At 31.5% G+C, this 14801-nt stretch overlaps 1 protein-coding gene across 7 annotated transcripts in view; it reads right to left on the bottom strand.

Moving 5' to 3' along the window:
- Positions 1-2072: 2072 nt before the first annotated feature.
- Positions 2073-14801, bottom strand: part of LOC148601919 (cilia- and flagella-associated protein 74-like) — a 47626-nt gene continuing 34897 nt past the window's right edge. For 3 of the 7 annotated variants that reach the window (XM_088554824.1, XM_088554826.1, XM_088554825.1), the window contains 9 exons: positions 14633-14762; positions 14121-14275; positions 13229-13358; positions 12391-12518; positions 11990-12004; positions 9402-9470; positions 6112-6144; positions 5620-5685; positions 2073-2473 (listed from right to left, as the gene is read on the bottom strand). In XM_088554824.1, the coding sequence (XP_088410950.1) occupies positions 2333-2473; positions 5620-5685; positions 6112-6144; positions 9402-9470; positions 11990-12004; positions 12391-12518; positions 13229-13358; positions 14121-14275; positions 14633-14762 (867 nt within the window). In that variant the 3' untranslated portion in view covers positions 2073-2332. The remainder of the gene's footprint in view (positions 2474-5619; positions 5686-6111; positions 6145-9401; positions 9471-11989; positions 12005-12390; positions 12519-13228; positions 13359-14120; positions 14276-14632; positions 14763-14801) is intronic. The other 4 variants (XM_088554828.1, XM_088554829.1, XM_088554827.1 and 1 more) reach the window with 3 other exon arrangements.

Here is a 14801-nt window from a genome sequence, read left to right as displayed (position 1 = left end):
GCTGTATTTGTTTTTTTGTTGGTTTTTGTACTAGAAAAGGAATGATGCTATTTTGAAGACAATAGACCATTTCATGTTAACTGTAGGGTAGTTAATAAGCATGCTTAATACACATTTTTGTGAGGAATATTTTTTTGTTCTGTCCAATATCACACATGCTCATCAACTACCCCACAGCTACCACAAAAGGGTCTATAATAATGCTATGTTTGGTGAGACTGTGAAAGTCTTTATTCCTTAAAACCATATCTTATTTTGATTTACTCCGATTTCTGAGGCTGTTTTTCCAGTTACTTATTTTACTATGGTGAATTATATTTTGTGTTGGAACTGTTTATGTCATCCCAAACTCAGAAAAAAAAACATGTCATCTGACCTCAAACAAAAATTTGTCACCTGACCACATACAAAAACATATCATCTGACTTCAAACAAAAAGGTCATCTGACCATATACAAAAACATATCATTAGACCACAAACAAAAACATGTTATCTGACCTTTTTTTCCAACTTAATGAAGTAAAAATTTAACAGAAAAATTATGCATCATAGCTATTACTTATATACAGATATTTTGGATTTATATATTTTCTTGATTAGGGGAAAATATTAATTTCATGGAGTATCATTTAAAGGAAAAAAAATGGGCAAATTATTTGTCAATATTTTGGCTTGATTGTCAGCAATTGCTGTTACGTACTCATAGAACCTTGGTTTCTGTGTAATTACTAAGTCTTGGTTCAGTTTTGAAATTTTGTGGCAAAGTTTTTTTACCACATTAGTTTGTAATGATTTTGGGAGTTCGTCGTTGCTTAAGTACTGATATAACTTTACAACAAACACAACACACCATATACATGGGATGTTCAGACATAATATTGTTATTGTTAAAAAATAGGAAATTTGTGGGGGGGGGATAGGAATTTGGGGGTAAGGTCTAGAATAATAATGTTTTCTGTCCTTGCAGACAAAAACCTGTAACTTGATACTGAAATTTCACCTGAATTACAGAAAAAAACACAACGTTCCATGTTTGTATAATACTGGTAGTGGTTTTATCATTTGACAAACATGTTGTCATGCTAGGCATGCTGCCAGTCATTCAGGGATCTGCAACTGTAAAGCAACCAATATCACTTACAACATAGGCTCAATCTATATGAAGCAAAAAAAAAAATTGGAATCAATTCATCCATTTGGAGCCAAGATCTTGTGACAAAAAATTTCTCTATCATTTAATATTGTAAAAAAGTCCCAAGAAACAGGAAGCTGATATCCAACATCACCTAAAATGATTTATAACATATACCCCATCTTTATGAAGCTACACACCAAACTTGAAATCAATCCATCAATTGAGAGCAGAGATAATTGCGACAAAATTCAAATGGGCAATATGACAAGGTAATTCCAATTTACCAGACCACTCTATGAGCAGGGGTATAATAAACTTTTAGTCAGAAAGAGTTTAATCTCCAAGTCACTGAGGTAGACCAATGCAATATCATAGTAGACCTTATTCCAAGATAACAGCATACTTTCTTGAGTACTTGCCATTATAACCAATATGGTGTGTAATTTTATACAATCTCAATACTAGTTGTCATATAATGGTATCATCATGTGATCAATAATGAGTTGTGACTTGAACCAAATCAGGGCCAGAAACAAGCATTTTTATGTTGTCCAGACAATACCTTGACTATAATATGTATTAGTGAAAGAAACTCTTTGGAATTGTACCCCGAGGTGTTACACCACAAAGGAAGGGTTTTATGTGACTAGAACTGTTTGAAATAAGAGGCAATAAAACAAACATTTTCAGGCTGTGTGGACAATAACTTGACTATCAGTGATTGTATCTTTTTGAAAGTGAAAACTGGGATTGATTTTGGGATTTGAACTATTCATAAATAAGGGACCAGAAACAAGCACTTTAATGTAGTCCAGACAACAACTTGACTATAACATGTATTAGTGAAAGGATATCTAAGAAATTGTAACCAAAGGTGTTACACCATAAAGGGAGAACAGACAAAGTCTGAAGAAAAAAATACACACAAAACTAAAAGACAGTTCTAAACTTCATTAGATTTTGTGGAGGCATAAATATCACAGATAATAATAATCAATAAATAAATCTTAAAAATGAATAGATTTTTCAAAAAGTTCATCAAGAAAATCTCATCAACCATATTTTAACTTGTAACAATTAAATTTAAAATCATTTCATGGAAAATCCACAACAAAATAGTTGTAGAGGTCAAAATTAATTCAACAGTTAGATATAAAAAAGAACTTAGATGTCCTCTAAACCATCAAATACACACATCATGAATTTGTCTTTTCCTTGGAATCGTCTTTCTTCTCATCAACATCTGACACAACATAAGCCCTCAACATGACCTTGACCTGCTCTGTGATGTCACCTTTTAAGGTCAATAATATACTAGCTTCAACAGGCTGATTGGGCTTTAAAATAAAAGAATAACAGAATAGAATCATAATTCTTACAACACAGATATTATAAAAAATGAGGTATTAGAAATTAGTACATATGTTAATGAGTTTTAATAGAAACAAAAACAAAAAATAATTTTAAATCAACTGTTTTATAAAAATCTGAGTTTGTTTAATTGAGGGGAAAATGTTGTAACTGCACACAACTAGGGAGACAGACTTACTAACCATTTAAATTGAAATGCTCATTTAAATCCTATTTCATGACAAATTAAAATCTAGCATATGGCTACTATATCCTTGACAGATGCAAAGGTACGTGATTGAAAGTAAAGACAAAGTTCTGAAGTCTCAGATAATAACACAGCTGTTCATGTAAACAGCTGACAATGCATACAAAATTTAAAATTGGGTAACAAACTTTAATTGACATATTGCTTTATCACAGAAGATGCAAGACAGAACAATAGATAGCCAAGGATAACATTTCAAGTCCTCTGACCAGGCTCTGCTAAGTAAGAAAACAAATGAAATTTTATCAAAGGATATCTGTCTGAGATTTCAAGTGGTGTGTGATTATCATGTCAAAATTAAACATGCCAACTCACAAGACAAAACATGGAAGAGACCAGGTGACCTAAAAAAATCCTTTCACAAAAGTGAGAAATATTTTTCTGTTACTTTTTTTTCACCCTGTAGTGTTGATAATACTACAACAGTTTCAACTGACAACAAAACTAAACAAGAGGATCACTAAGAGCCTGAATTGCTCACTTGGTTCTGTTTTCACCTTTCAAAGGCAAAAACTCTAATATGAGCCATCCTACAATTCCAACCCAAGGAGACTTTTGTAGGCCAATGTTCTATTTATAGCTATGGTCTCCATTTTGTTTAGGCTATGAAAATGTCAGTTACATATTTGATACTAGATACCTTTAAGGAAGATGGTGAATACAATCAATCTTTTTTTAAGAAAGAGCAAAAGACAACCAATGATGGATGACAACAGATGCCAAGTGATGGTGTAAGCTAGCTCACATGGAGCTTTGGTATAAATAAAAAATATTTTACAGCAAACTGTAAGTTAAAGGTGTACATTTTCCAGAATTAGTTTATTCTTTTTAATTATTATCCAATGTGTTATTTGATATGTATAGTAATTATGCCAGACATTACAATACCCCTCACCATTTTCTAACATGCAAAAATTGTGTTATTAACAAGGTGATTCCTACTTTACCCCAAAACTTATATTGGGGTATAATGAATTATATTTAAATTAAACGTAGTAAATACACATAATATCTTGTGACTAGTTAAAACACAGCAGTGCTTTAAATACAGCTTTCATGCAATCTTCTGAGTAATTATTCACTTATCAAAATTGTATTTCATAAACTTTCAAAATTTTGTAAACAAACAACAACTATTTAAATTTAAATTTAAATTTGAACTCAATTAACAATGAATAGCAATTAACTACTTCCCAATACTATCCAATGACAGTTATCATATATCATACAAAATATCCACATGCTCTGATATCCTAAATCTACATTAGCTTCTGTACCAGTCCAGCCTAGATAACCTTACCTTTGTATCAACTTCAACCTAGATGCACAGTTATAGTATATTGTACAAATGTTCACAATCAAAGTATACTTAAGTGTAAGTTTTTGTAAGAATCAGGCAAAATGGGAAAAATCAGAAACATGCATGTCAAAAACCCACTAATCTGGCAATATAATTTCAGTCAAGGATGCTTCCTCTTTTTGGAAAGACCATCATATAATCTCTGCATCACTGGATATGCTCAGATTTTTTTACAAGAGAATGTTAGAAAAATTAGGTTTTTGATAGAGTTATCTGCCCTTGAAATGTTCATTTCAATGAAATTGTGACTCAGTTTAACAAAATAATATGGAAAATCTAATCTTTTTTCTTTGATTCTGATAGTGCCAATCGTCAAATTAAACTTTCAAAATGGTTGATTTTTTTCATAACTTGATAAAAACCATTTGTAAATGTAAGCTGTCAGACCAGGGCAATGACCAGTTATCAGCCCAAGGATAAAAACCTAGTTTTTTTAGTTCCAGTTATTGGGTATTCTACTATTGTGGATGTGGCAGGTGATAACGTGTTAACATGCATTAAACTTGCAACAATTATCAGTACAAGTAATGAAAATTAATTTAAAAAAAAATGACATAAATATGAATGCTTCTAAGTATGCTCATAAAGTCAATTTAAGTGGGCCATACAAAATGGCATGTCAACATTACTATTTGATCACAAATTTATGACGGGCCAATAATTTTTAAAAATTTATATAATAATTTTATACTAAATAGTTACAATACAGAAAATACTGTACTTAAAACCTGTATTGTCCAATATTTGTTTCCAGTACAGTAATGATGCATACAATATTTTCATGTAATGTACATGTATAAACTGTATATTAATGTAAATCTAGTAGTATAGATATACATAGTATATTGTACAGATGTATAGATGAACATAGTCAGGGGAAGATCCAGGATTTTATGAAGGGGAGGCGTAATAAAGAGATTCAATATAAATGGAAATGACATGTTTAATGGATGAACATGATACATTGCCATGTTCAAAACAATATTTAGCAGATCACGATAGTGTTTTTGTTTTTTTTTCTTTGAAAAGGGGGGACGTACACCCCCTTTACTCCCTCACCTGGACCCGCCTCTGATATTATATTGTACAAATGTATATTAAATTGTACATCCTGATTTTCCATGTTTATTATGCTTACAATTAAACTGAATTAAATTCAGAATAATAACTGGTACTTCTGAATGTATATATTTCTTTTTCAAGGTAACTAAAGACTTCAATTTGTTCAATATTAAGAAAATATGATAGTGAGTATTTTTTAATTGATACTATTGATAAAGGATACATGTAGAAATCAAATTCTGAGTGAACAAGACTTTAATTTGTTTCATATAATATTGCAAAAATGCAATGGTCGGACTTTTTGGTGATACTACTTTAATATTTGTAAACTGCATTATTGATAAAAAATGCATGTAGAAATCAAATTCTGTGCGAACAAGTGTATGGACATATCTTGATGCATTCAAACAGGGATATTTCAACCAAATACATATAATACTTACATCGTGGCCAGGTGGAGGGGACCATGTTATTGTTACTGGTTTAAGGTTCCCTGCTTCTACCATACCCTGTGAAGATATGAAACATTTCATTTTACAATATATTCTACAGAATTAACCTGGAGTGACTACCAATCATGTGACATTCATGTCTCTACCAAATAAAACCAAAAATGTACCAACATTTTATTCTACATTAGGGGATGCTTTTTCGTTTACTCATATGATGTACTAGTTTATACTGTATTTGGTCACTCAACTTATCGTTACAAACAATTCCATTCTCAACTGATATTTGTGATTTTTTCAAATAGCATTAACTTTGATTATAAAACCAAAAACTATACATAAATCAATCCATATCAATCAATGATGTGACCTATGACCTGTAATACTATGTATAATAAAATCAGTGCATGAATCAAGTGCAAGTCAAAACACATACACCAAAACCGTTCAATCCTGACCAAGTTTGTTGAAAAAAAAACTTAATACCTTGACTTCACCCTTTCTTGTTATTTCATATTCCTAAAGGAAAAGTAATATCAGTTTACTCCTTCAAGTGCTTTGTAGTTGAAGGCAGAAGTTTTGTGCGTGTATGTATCATCTAGTTCTTGATTTCATAAATAATTCTATTTGTAAAATATCTCTACTTCATGATACATAACATTCTTAAGTTTGACGGGATATATCAAATATCTTGCATCCGTTTGTCCGTCCGTCTGTCCGTCATAAACATGTCGCCTGTAATTTGAGAACAACTTATCCAAATTTTTGAAACTTAAAATAGTTGTTTCTTATGATGGTCAAATAGTCTGTATACCTGAAATTACTTGAAATTAGATTAAAACTTTTCAAGTTATGAGACTTTGTAACTAAATAGGGGGTGTTTTTTTCACGTCATGCCATATCTCAAAAATAACTTCTGATTTTTGCTTAAAACTTTACACACTTGTTAGTTATATTAATCAAAAGATCTGTATACTTTCTGGTGATGATTCAATATCTTACTTTCAAGTAATTGAGTTTTTTTGTAAAAAAAAAAAGGGGGGTGTTTTTTCACATGTCGTTACATATCTCAGAAACTATTTATGATTATTGCTTAATTTTTTTTACCACATTTGTTAGTTATACTAATCTCAAGATCTGTATACTTTTTGGTGATGATTCAATTTTTTTAATTTCGAGTTATCAAGTTTTTTTGTTTTTATATGTTGCATTACACCTCAGAAACTATGATTATTGCGTATAAAATTACACACTTGTAAGTTATATTAATCTGAAGATCTGTATACTTTTTTTCATGATGATTCTTTGTTTCGTTTATTAGCTATTGAATATTCTATTGATTTTTTTGTAAAAAAGGGGGATTTTCACATGTCACATTGTATCTCAGAAACTATTCATGATTACTGCAAAAAACACTCTTGTAAGTTATAGTAATCTGAAGATCTATATACTTTTTAAAAAAAAGGGGGGGGTTCACATTTCACATTGTATCTCAGAAATTATTTATGATTTTTGCATAAAACTTTACATACTTGTAAGTTTTATTAATCTGAAGATCTGTATATTTTTTCGTGGTGATTCCTTATTTCATTTTGAGTTATTGAATTTTTTATTGAGTTTTTTGTAAAAAAGGGGGTGTTTTTTTCACATTTAATGCCATATGAGGAGAATTCAGGAGGTGCATCGATCCTAAACAAGAGGCACCCAGGAGCCTGAATCACTTTTGCCTTTCAAGGGCAATAACTCTTATATGGAGTTGTCTGACAACTTTGATCCCTGGAGACTTTTTTTCAACTCTCAAGGGCAATAACCCTTACCTGGAGTCGTCTGACAACTTTGATCTCTTGAAGACCTTTGTAGGCTTATAATAAGGATATTTCAGCAAATGAAAGATATTGGCCAAACCTAACGGAGATATGTGCAAGAAAATACTGTACAAGCCCTATGTTCTTTTTTTTAGCAAAGGTGGCCATGTTTTTTAAGTTTTTAAGTTGTATGTTAAGGATATCCTAAAAAACAGAAATATCAACTTTCATTGAGTTCTGTACAGTAGTTTCTGAAAAGATTTTTGAAAGTAACAACATCAAAAACAGCAAAAAACGTCCAAAAAGGGCAATAACTCCAACATGGGTCAACAGATTTTCACCAAAATTTGACAACAGATGGATCTCATCATGCTGAATATGTTTACCTATGTCAGAATTTGGCCAAACCTAACAGTTTTAGAGATATATGAAAAAATCTGCTGTTGGACCCCTTTGTTCTATTTTTAGTAATGGCGGCCATGTTTTTTAACCAATCAAAAATCCAAATGGTCATTTTGTTCAGGATACCCTATCAAACAAAAACAAAAACAACTTTCATTGAATTCTGTAGTGTAGTTTTTGAGATGAAGATTTTTGAAAGTAACAACATCAAAAACAGCAAAAAACATCCAAAAAAGGGCAATAACTTCAACATGGGTCAACAGATTTTCACCAAAATTTGACCACAGATGGATCTCATCATGCTGAATACTTTTACCCACGTCAGAATTTGGCTAAATTTAACGGTTTTGAAGATATATGCAAAAATACTCTAAGGAACAGTCATCATAAGTTTCATGCAAATCTATTTACGGTAGTAGTTTCAGAGGAGAAGATGTTTGAAGAAATATGTATGGGTGTGGTTGGGTCACAAAAAACTGCCTTCCCATACATTTATTGACAGAGTAATCAAGGGAACCAAGGTTATAGCGGTAATCAAAAGAAAGCAATCTAGGGCCAGACATGGAAAACAGACATACACAACAAAGAATACAAAGTAACTAAAGTCATAAATTACAAAGTAACAAAAGCAAATGAGCAACTCGGGCTCCACTAAAAACTGGGAACATGGACTAGGTGCAATGGAAGGGTAAGCGTCCTCTGCTTTTCTAGAGCACCTGCCAAGTTGCTCATAAGAAAGTCAAGTCTGGGGTTGACGAAAGAGGAAAGGAGAACTATGACACATTGAACAAATCAGTTTTCATGGGGCAGACGGACACACCGTAACGATCCACGAGTTCATGATGATGACCATAATACTTCTGTAGTGATGACTTCAATCTTGTAGCAACATAACCCTGTTCAAGAAGCTTATTTGTTGGAATTCTAGCATGATACAAAAAGGCTACCTAGTTTTGGCAAGCTCTGGCATAACGTATGAGTTGTGATATGAACACTCCATACGCAGGTGTTGAAGGGATGTTGCTACAGATGAAAGGAAAGTTGACAATTCTGAATGAATAGTCATCATGTTTGTCGATAACGTTTGGTCAATAGTTTTCCTTTACCATCCATTTCTAAGTGTAGGTCAAGAATAGACCTTAGAATGAACCAATATGGGGAATTCATTTTAAAGCAACATTATACCATGAACACTAACATGTTGAAACAATATTTGTTTCTTTCCTTTATCAACTTTCTGTTTTATGGAACTTTGAAATTTTCAATTTATGTACTGACATGCAAAATTTTCCATGCAAAAATCTTTGCTCCCTTAATCAAAATTAGACCAAGTGATGTTTTTATAGCAACCATGTTAAGTCTCAAATAAAAAGAATTTCTATGACTGCTGAAAGTTCAAACAATCACCTCCAAATTACCTACATCATTTCTGACAGATATTGAGTCAATCATGTTTCAAACCCCTAAATAGATAAGATGTAGGCCAATGATCTGTTACCATTAAGGCTTTGATTTATTGTCTGATAAGTAGACAGACAGTGGTATACATCATATAAAACTCTTACTCACCCTCTGGGGATCAATGTTAAATCCTTTAGAAGTAATACTTTGTACATTCTCAAACTGGAACTCTCCATTCTAAAAGTAAACAAAAGAATGTCAAAATTGTCCAGAATTTTTTTTTATCCCTCCACCAATCAATTCTTCAAATCTCTTTTAACAAACCCTCTCCTTCTCTGTGGTTAAAAAATTAAAACAATAGCATGGAAAATAGAATGATATTAACTGAAAGATTATTTATTTTACAGAAGATGAAGCTAGTTATTGTATACAGTAAACCTCTGAGTGCCTTTCCTCCAGAACACCAAAACATGTGTCATAATTAAAATGTGTTTAACTTCAACCAATTTTGCCACCTTTTCATCTGATGAATATTTTGAGAATGCAATATGCAGTTAAAGCAAGGCAATGGGTGTAACAAGATGACACCATGAAAAACTGACCAGTGGAAAGCTAAATAAATACATGTAGAATAAAACTTACTTTCAATTTTAATACTGACAATATCATGTGGAATATCTCAACAAGTGTTTGAGTGTAGGTTGAGATGTTTGATGTGATATTGTCAGTATCAAAATTGAAAGTAACTATTACTCTGTTTATCGGTAATCTAAATATGCATTTTTTGATCATTTTGATATACTTTTAGCAAAAAGTCTAGTAGTGCCATTACAAACTGTTGGTGCATGATACCATTTTCATTCTAAACTGAGAAGAAAGTCTAATGATGTCAGAATAATTTCCAGTGTTTTGACAAATATTTTTGAACATCTTGTCATGTATGAGAGATAGAAAAATATTAACAAAATAAAGGAAAAAACATACAGATCACCAATAAGTTGCTCTATTTGACGTCAATACATACAACACTATCAGCACAATCAAATTTACAAAAGAACAAAACAAAGCAAAGTTTCCATTTTTGTTGGAAAGTAGTAGATTTTGATAAAGTCATAGTTTCATATGTCATGATTTTTACTAGATGCTTCCATTAGCTAATTCTCCTTTAAGATGAAAGACTGCAGTCAGAATTAAGTTGTATACATATAAAGACATTCTGTATGCAGGTAAACCACAGAATATAATCTATAAGATATACTGATCTACTCTACACAAGCATGTTTCTTACCCCACTAAATTTCTGTTATATAGATATAATCTACTGTTATATTAACTAGATTGGGAAATATCTTTTTTTTTACATTTGAACAGTGGGGGGATATTCTTTAAAAATTACTATGTCTTGGCCTTTCCTAACTGAGAGTTAATCATAAACTTAATTTCATCTTGATTTTATAAAATAACCATACTGAAAAAAAAATGTAATTGTATCAATGCTTTTTGCAAAAGACATAAAATTTGTACCATATACTAGCATTTCAATGCAAAATAAATGAAATGGAAACTAAGTCCAATATATATATCTGGTCAAACTAATAAATGTACATGTACCGGTCTAAATCTCATTCTAAATGCAATTGCAATGATTTTAAAATTCATATGCTTTGAAATGTAAAATGTAGCAAAAAGACCAAAAATGACTTCACTATCTACAATTTTTAAAATGATTAACAGTAAATAAAACCATATATGTAGAAAGTACTATTTTTTTTTCAAACCATTTTTGTAAAATTGTTCTGAAATGTAGCAATCATCTATCATATCTTAAGACCAATTCTACACTAATGCCTTTTACAAAAATCAACAAATTATTCCCAGACATACTTATTAAACTCTATTTTTAATCAATGGAAGTCATTAATATGGACTAAGCAACTCTACACCAATAAACAATATTATTTGTACCTTTCTATGTCCCTACAGATAATCAATAATAAAAATATATATATCAGTGCAAAAACATAACTTTTACAAAAACTAAAAGAAAATGTAAGCAATGCTCACTATATTGATAACCCCATTCCCCCATTTGAAGACTTGCACCCATACAGACAACAAGAACAGACACCCCTATCACCCCCCAACTATGGAGGGAAGGAAGGACAGACACCCCTATCACTATATACCCTCAACTATAGAGGGAAGGAAGGACAGACACCCCTATCACTATATACCCTCAACTATGGAGGGAAGGAAGGACAGACACCCCTATCACTATATACCCTCAACTATAGAGGGAAGGAAGGACAGACACCCCTATCACTATATACCCTCAACTATGGAGGGAAGGAAGGACAGACACCCCTATCACTATACCCCCCCCCAACTATGGAGGGAAGGAAGAACAGACACCCCTATCACTATATACCCCCAACTATGGAGGGAAGGAAGGACAGACACCCCTATCACTATATACCCTCAACTATGGAGGGAAGGAAGGACAGACACTCCTATAACTATATACCCCACCCCCCACTTTGAAAGTGGAGGTATAATAATGAAAACAGCACATAACTATTAATTCTCCCCTTTTTATCAGTTCAAGAAAAACAATGCAGAATTCAAAAGCATCAGTAACTTTAAATGAATTTCTAATTTACAAAACAAATGCTGAAGCTATTCATTTTAACAAAAGAAAACAAATTAACAAAACTACATGTTGGTGTCTATTCCTGGCTGTTAGCTTGGTTTCTTACCTTTCCTTTGGTATCCTGTTAGTAATCAATAACAACACTCTTGTTATTTATGTCATCTTTGTTAACAATTACAGCAAACCATTATTACAAACATCAATATATATTATGTATTATTATTGGTTGAGTATCAATTTTTGAATCTGATGCAGCGATAAAATCATATTCTTAAGTTAACATAAATGAATCAGCAAATTCTAAGATGTGAAAATTTGAATTAACAGATGAAGTCAATGAAACACAAACATTGATACCCAGTAAAACAGGTAGTTCAGCATAGTGACCTGTATGGGGGGTTGAACGTTATTACTTTACAAGTAAGAAATCTATGACACTCTTCAATACATTCCTGTAAGTTTCATGTATTTCATTTTATATTAACAAAAAAACCCAAAACTACTGACCTTCTTTTGACTAACAGCCATTGTTCTGACACATCCTACATACAAATCTCTAGATCCTGGTACAAACTCTGATTCTTTAGCAATACTCTTAACAGAAAATAATACTGATGGGATATGGCCTTTTATATCTGAAATAAGTGACACATTATTATGAATGATATAGAAAGGGTGGGTCTTGCCATAAATCACCATTTGGTTAAAATCTGCATTAGGACCCTCTGCAAAGTGAAGAATATATCTTGGTATCAAAATAAAACCCTACAAGAAAATCATCCTTATAAACAAGCAATTCTTTTAATTAATAAAAAGTTCAACAAAAATAATGGAACATTAATGGACATAATCTTATCTTGAGACAACCCGGTAAGATGAGATCATGCACACTATTTCTCTTAACCAATGAAAAGTCTTAAAAAGTGGCAGGTTCATAGACATATTCAAAACAAAGGCAAGGGAAAGTTTGACATCACTATATACTATGTTTCCAGAAATGGCAGAGCTCTGTAGGAGAGACAAACAAAAAATATATGTTTTCACAGGAGAAACAGGTACTTTTACCCAATAAAGATCAAATATCAGGTTATCTTTCTCTCATTAGAGAAATTCTTGGTCTTTTCACTTGTTCCGCTGAAATCAACTTGTTTAAATGATTTGCATTTCTCATACTCATGGAAGATAATTCAATCTTAAATCTTCACTCACGTAAGAACCTATCAATCTTCCTATGGTTTTTTTATGAAGTGTTATATCTTTCTTGAGTAAAACATGGGCAATCATGGTAATGTGGTTGATAGATTTTGACAGAATGGACAATATCTTTACTACTAAGATTACAAACCTTCCTCTTCTAATGTGGTAGGGGGATTTTCTGATAGAGATTCTACATTGACTGTAGTATCATCAACACCATGAACAAACATCACACTCTTCTTTGCCATGCCTCGTATACCAAATGAGTGAGACTCTTTCTGTAATATTTAAACATACATTTGTACATGTATGCACAGGGATGATTTTATGAGGTTAACAAACAAAGTGGAAATTGGTAAATTCAGAAGTAAATATACAGTAAAAAAAAAGAATCATAACAGTAAAATCCAGATTTTTGAAACAGCAAAAATCGAAAAACCGTGCAAAAAAATCATCCTTGTATGTAATCATTTCATTTCATACTGAGTAGATTTTTTTCCAGATAAATATTGTTCAGTATTTTATGGATACTTTATTATACTTTATTATTTTATTTTCAGTTTTTATCTGAAGATGTTTGTATTGTTTTCATACAGAATGAGGTTTAAACAGATAATCATTATAGTTTTTTGTAGATATTACTTAAACAATAAAGTGGTAACTAACTTAGAAAACTATTAAGCTTTGAAAAATGGGAAAACTTAGATGTACATTTTGATTACATGATAAAGTTGAAAATGGTAGATGTGGTAGAATTGATACAATTTTTGTGGAATTAAGTTTAATATGGATAAGATATAGTAAGCAGGCCAGAGAAGTTAATTAGAACAAACTCTAAAATCTGTCAAAGCTAAACTACTATTTCATAAAGAAATGTTGTTTTTTATTTTTTTGTGATTTGATAAAAGCTTTTGTTTTTGTTTCATAAGTTTAATGTTCTTCAAGAAGAGTTTTTTTGGCATTGAATCATAATGTTAGTTTGTTTTCCTAATAAGCCAGTAAGAATGTCCAGTGATAGAGACTAAATGCAGCATACAAACCTTTCCAAACAGTTCAATTTTTACAAAATCAGCGTAATGGTCACTTGGATGATCAGGAGCAAAGGTCACAGTGACCTCTTGAGTTGCTCCAGGTGCTATTCGACCATCAGAAGGTACCAGATCAAACACATTCTGTCCACTGTTATTCTGTGTACCTGTGAGATAATCCATAAACTAAAATATATTTCTGTATAATATATGATATCAATTCCAGTAGGGTTTTATGTAAAAAAAAAAGAAGTAGGCTTGTTTTCAATTTGTTTGCTGTTATCATATTTCTGAATCTCTAATACAAATATCATCTGAATATAGCTGAAATATTTCTGCTCAGACGTTAAACCTCATCAATCAACTAAAACAAATAAATTTACCAGAAAGACCACATCATTTACTTAACTTCTAAGTAAAAAGCTAAATTATGTTTGTAATCTTATTTAAGGAAATGAAATAAATTAGCAACAAAAATATATATTATAAGCTAGTGAATATTGTAAAACAATATAGACACCTACCAACTAAGGCTTTAGTTGTATCACCTTTAACTATAAAGGGAGGTAATTCTTGACTCTTGGCATGCCGCAATAATGAAAGACTTTCTAACTTAATACAGTAATCTATGGTTAGTGGTGAAGAATTCTGCATCTGTAAACAAAGCAATGATAAACGTGACTTCAAGTTAAG

This window comes from Perna viridis, chromosome 12 (genome assembly GCF_037379345.1).
Source record: "Perna viridis isolate PV_CMFRI_1.1 ecotype Kerala chromosome 12, ASM3737934v1, whole genome shotgun sequence".
Classification (NCBI taxonomy): Eukaryota; Metazoa; Mollusca; class Bivalvia; order Mytilida; family Mytilidae; genus Perna; species Perna viridis.
The sequence above is the reverse complement of the archived record's forward strand: the minus strand, read 5'-3'. Positions and strand labels throughout refer to the sequence as shown.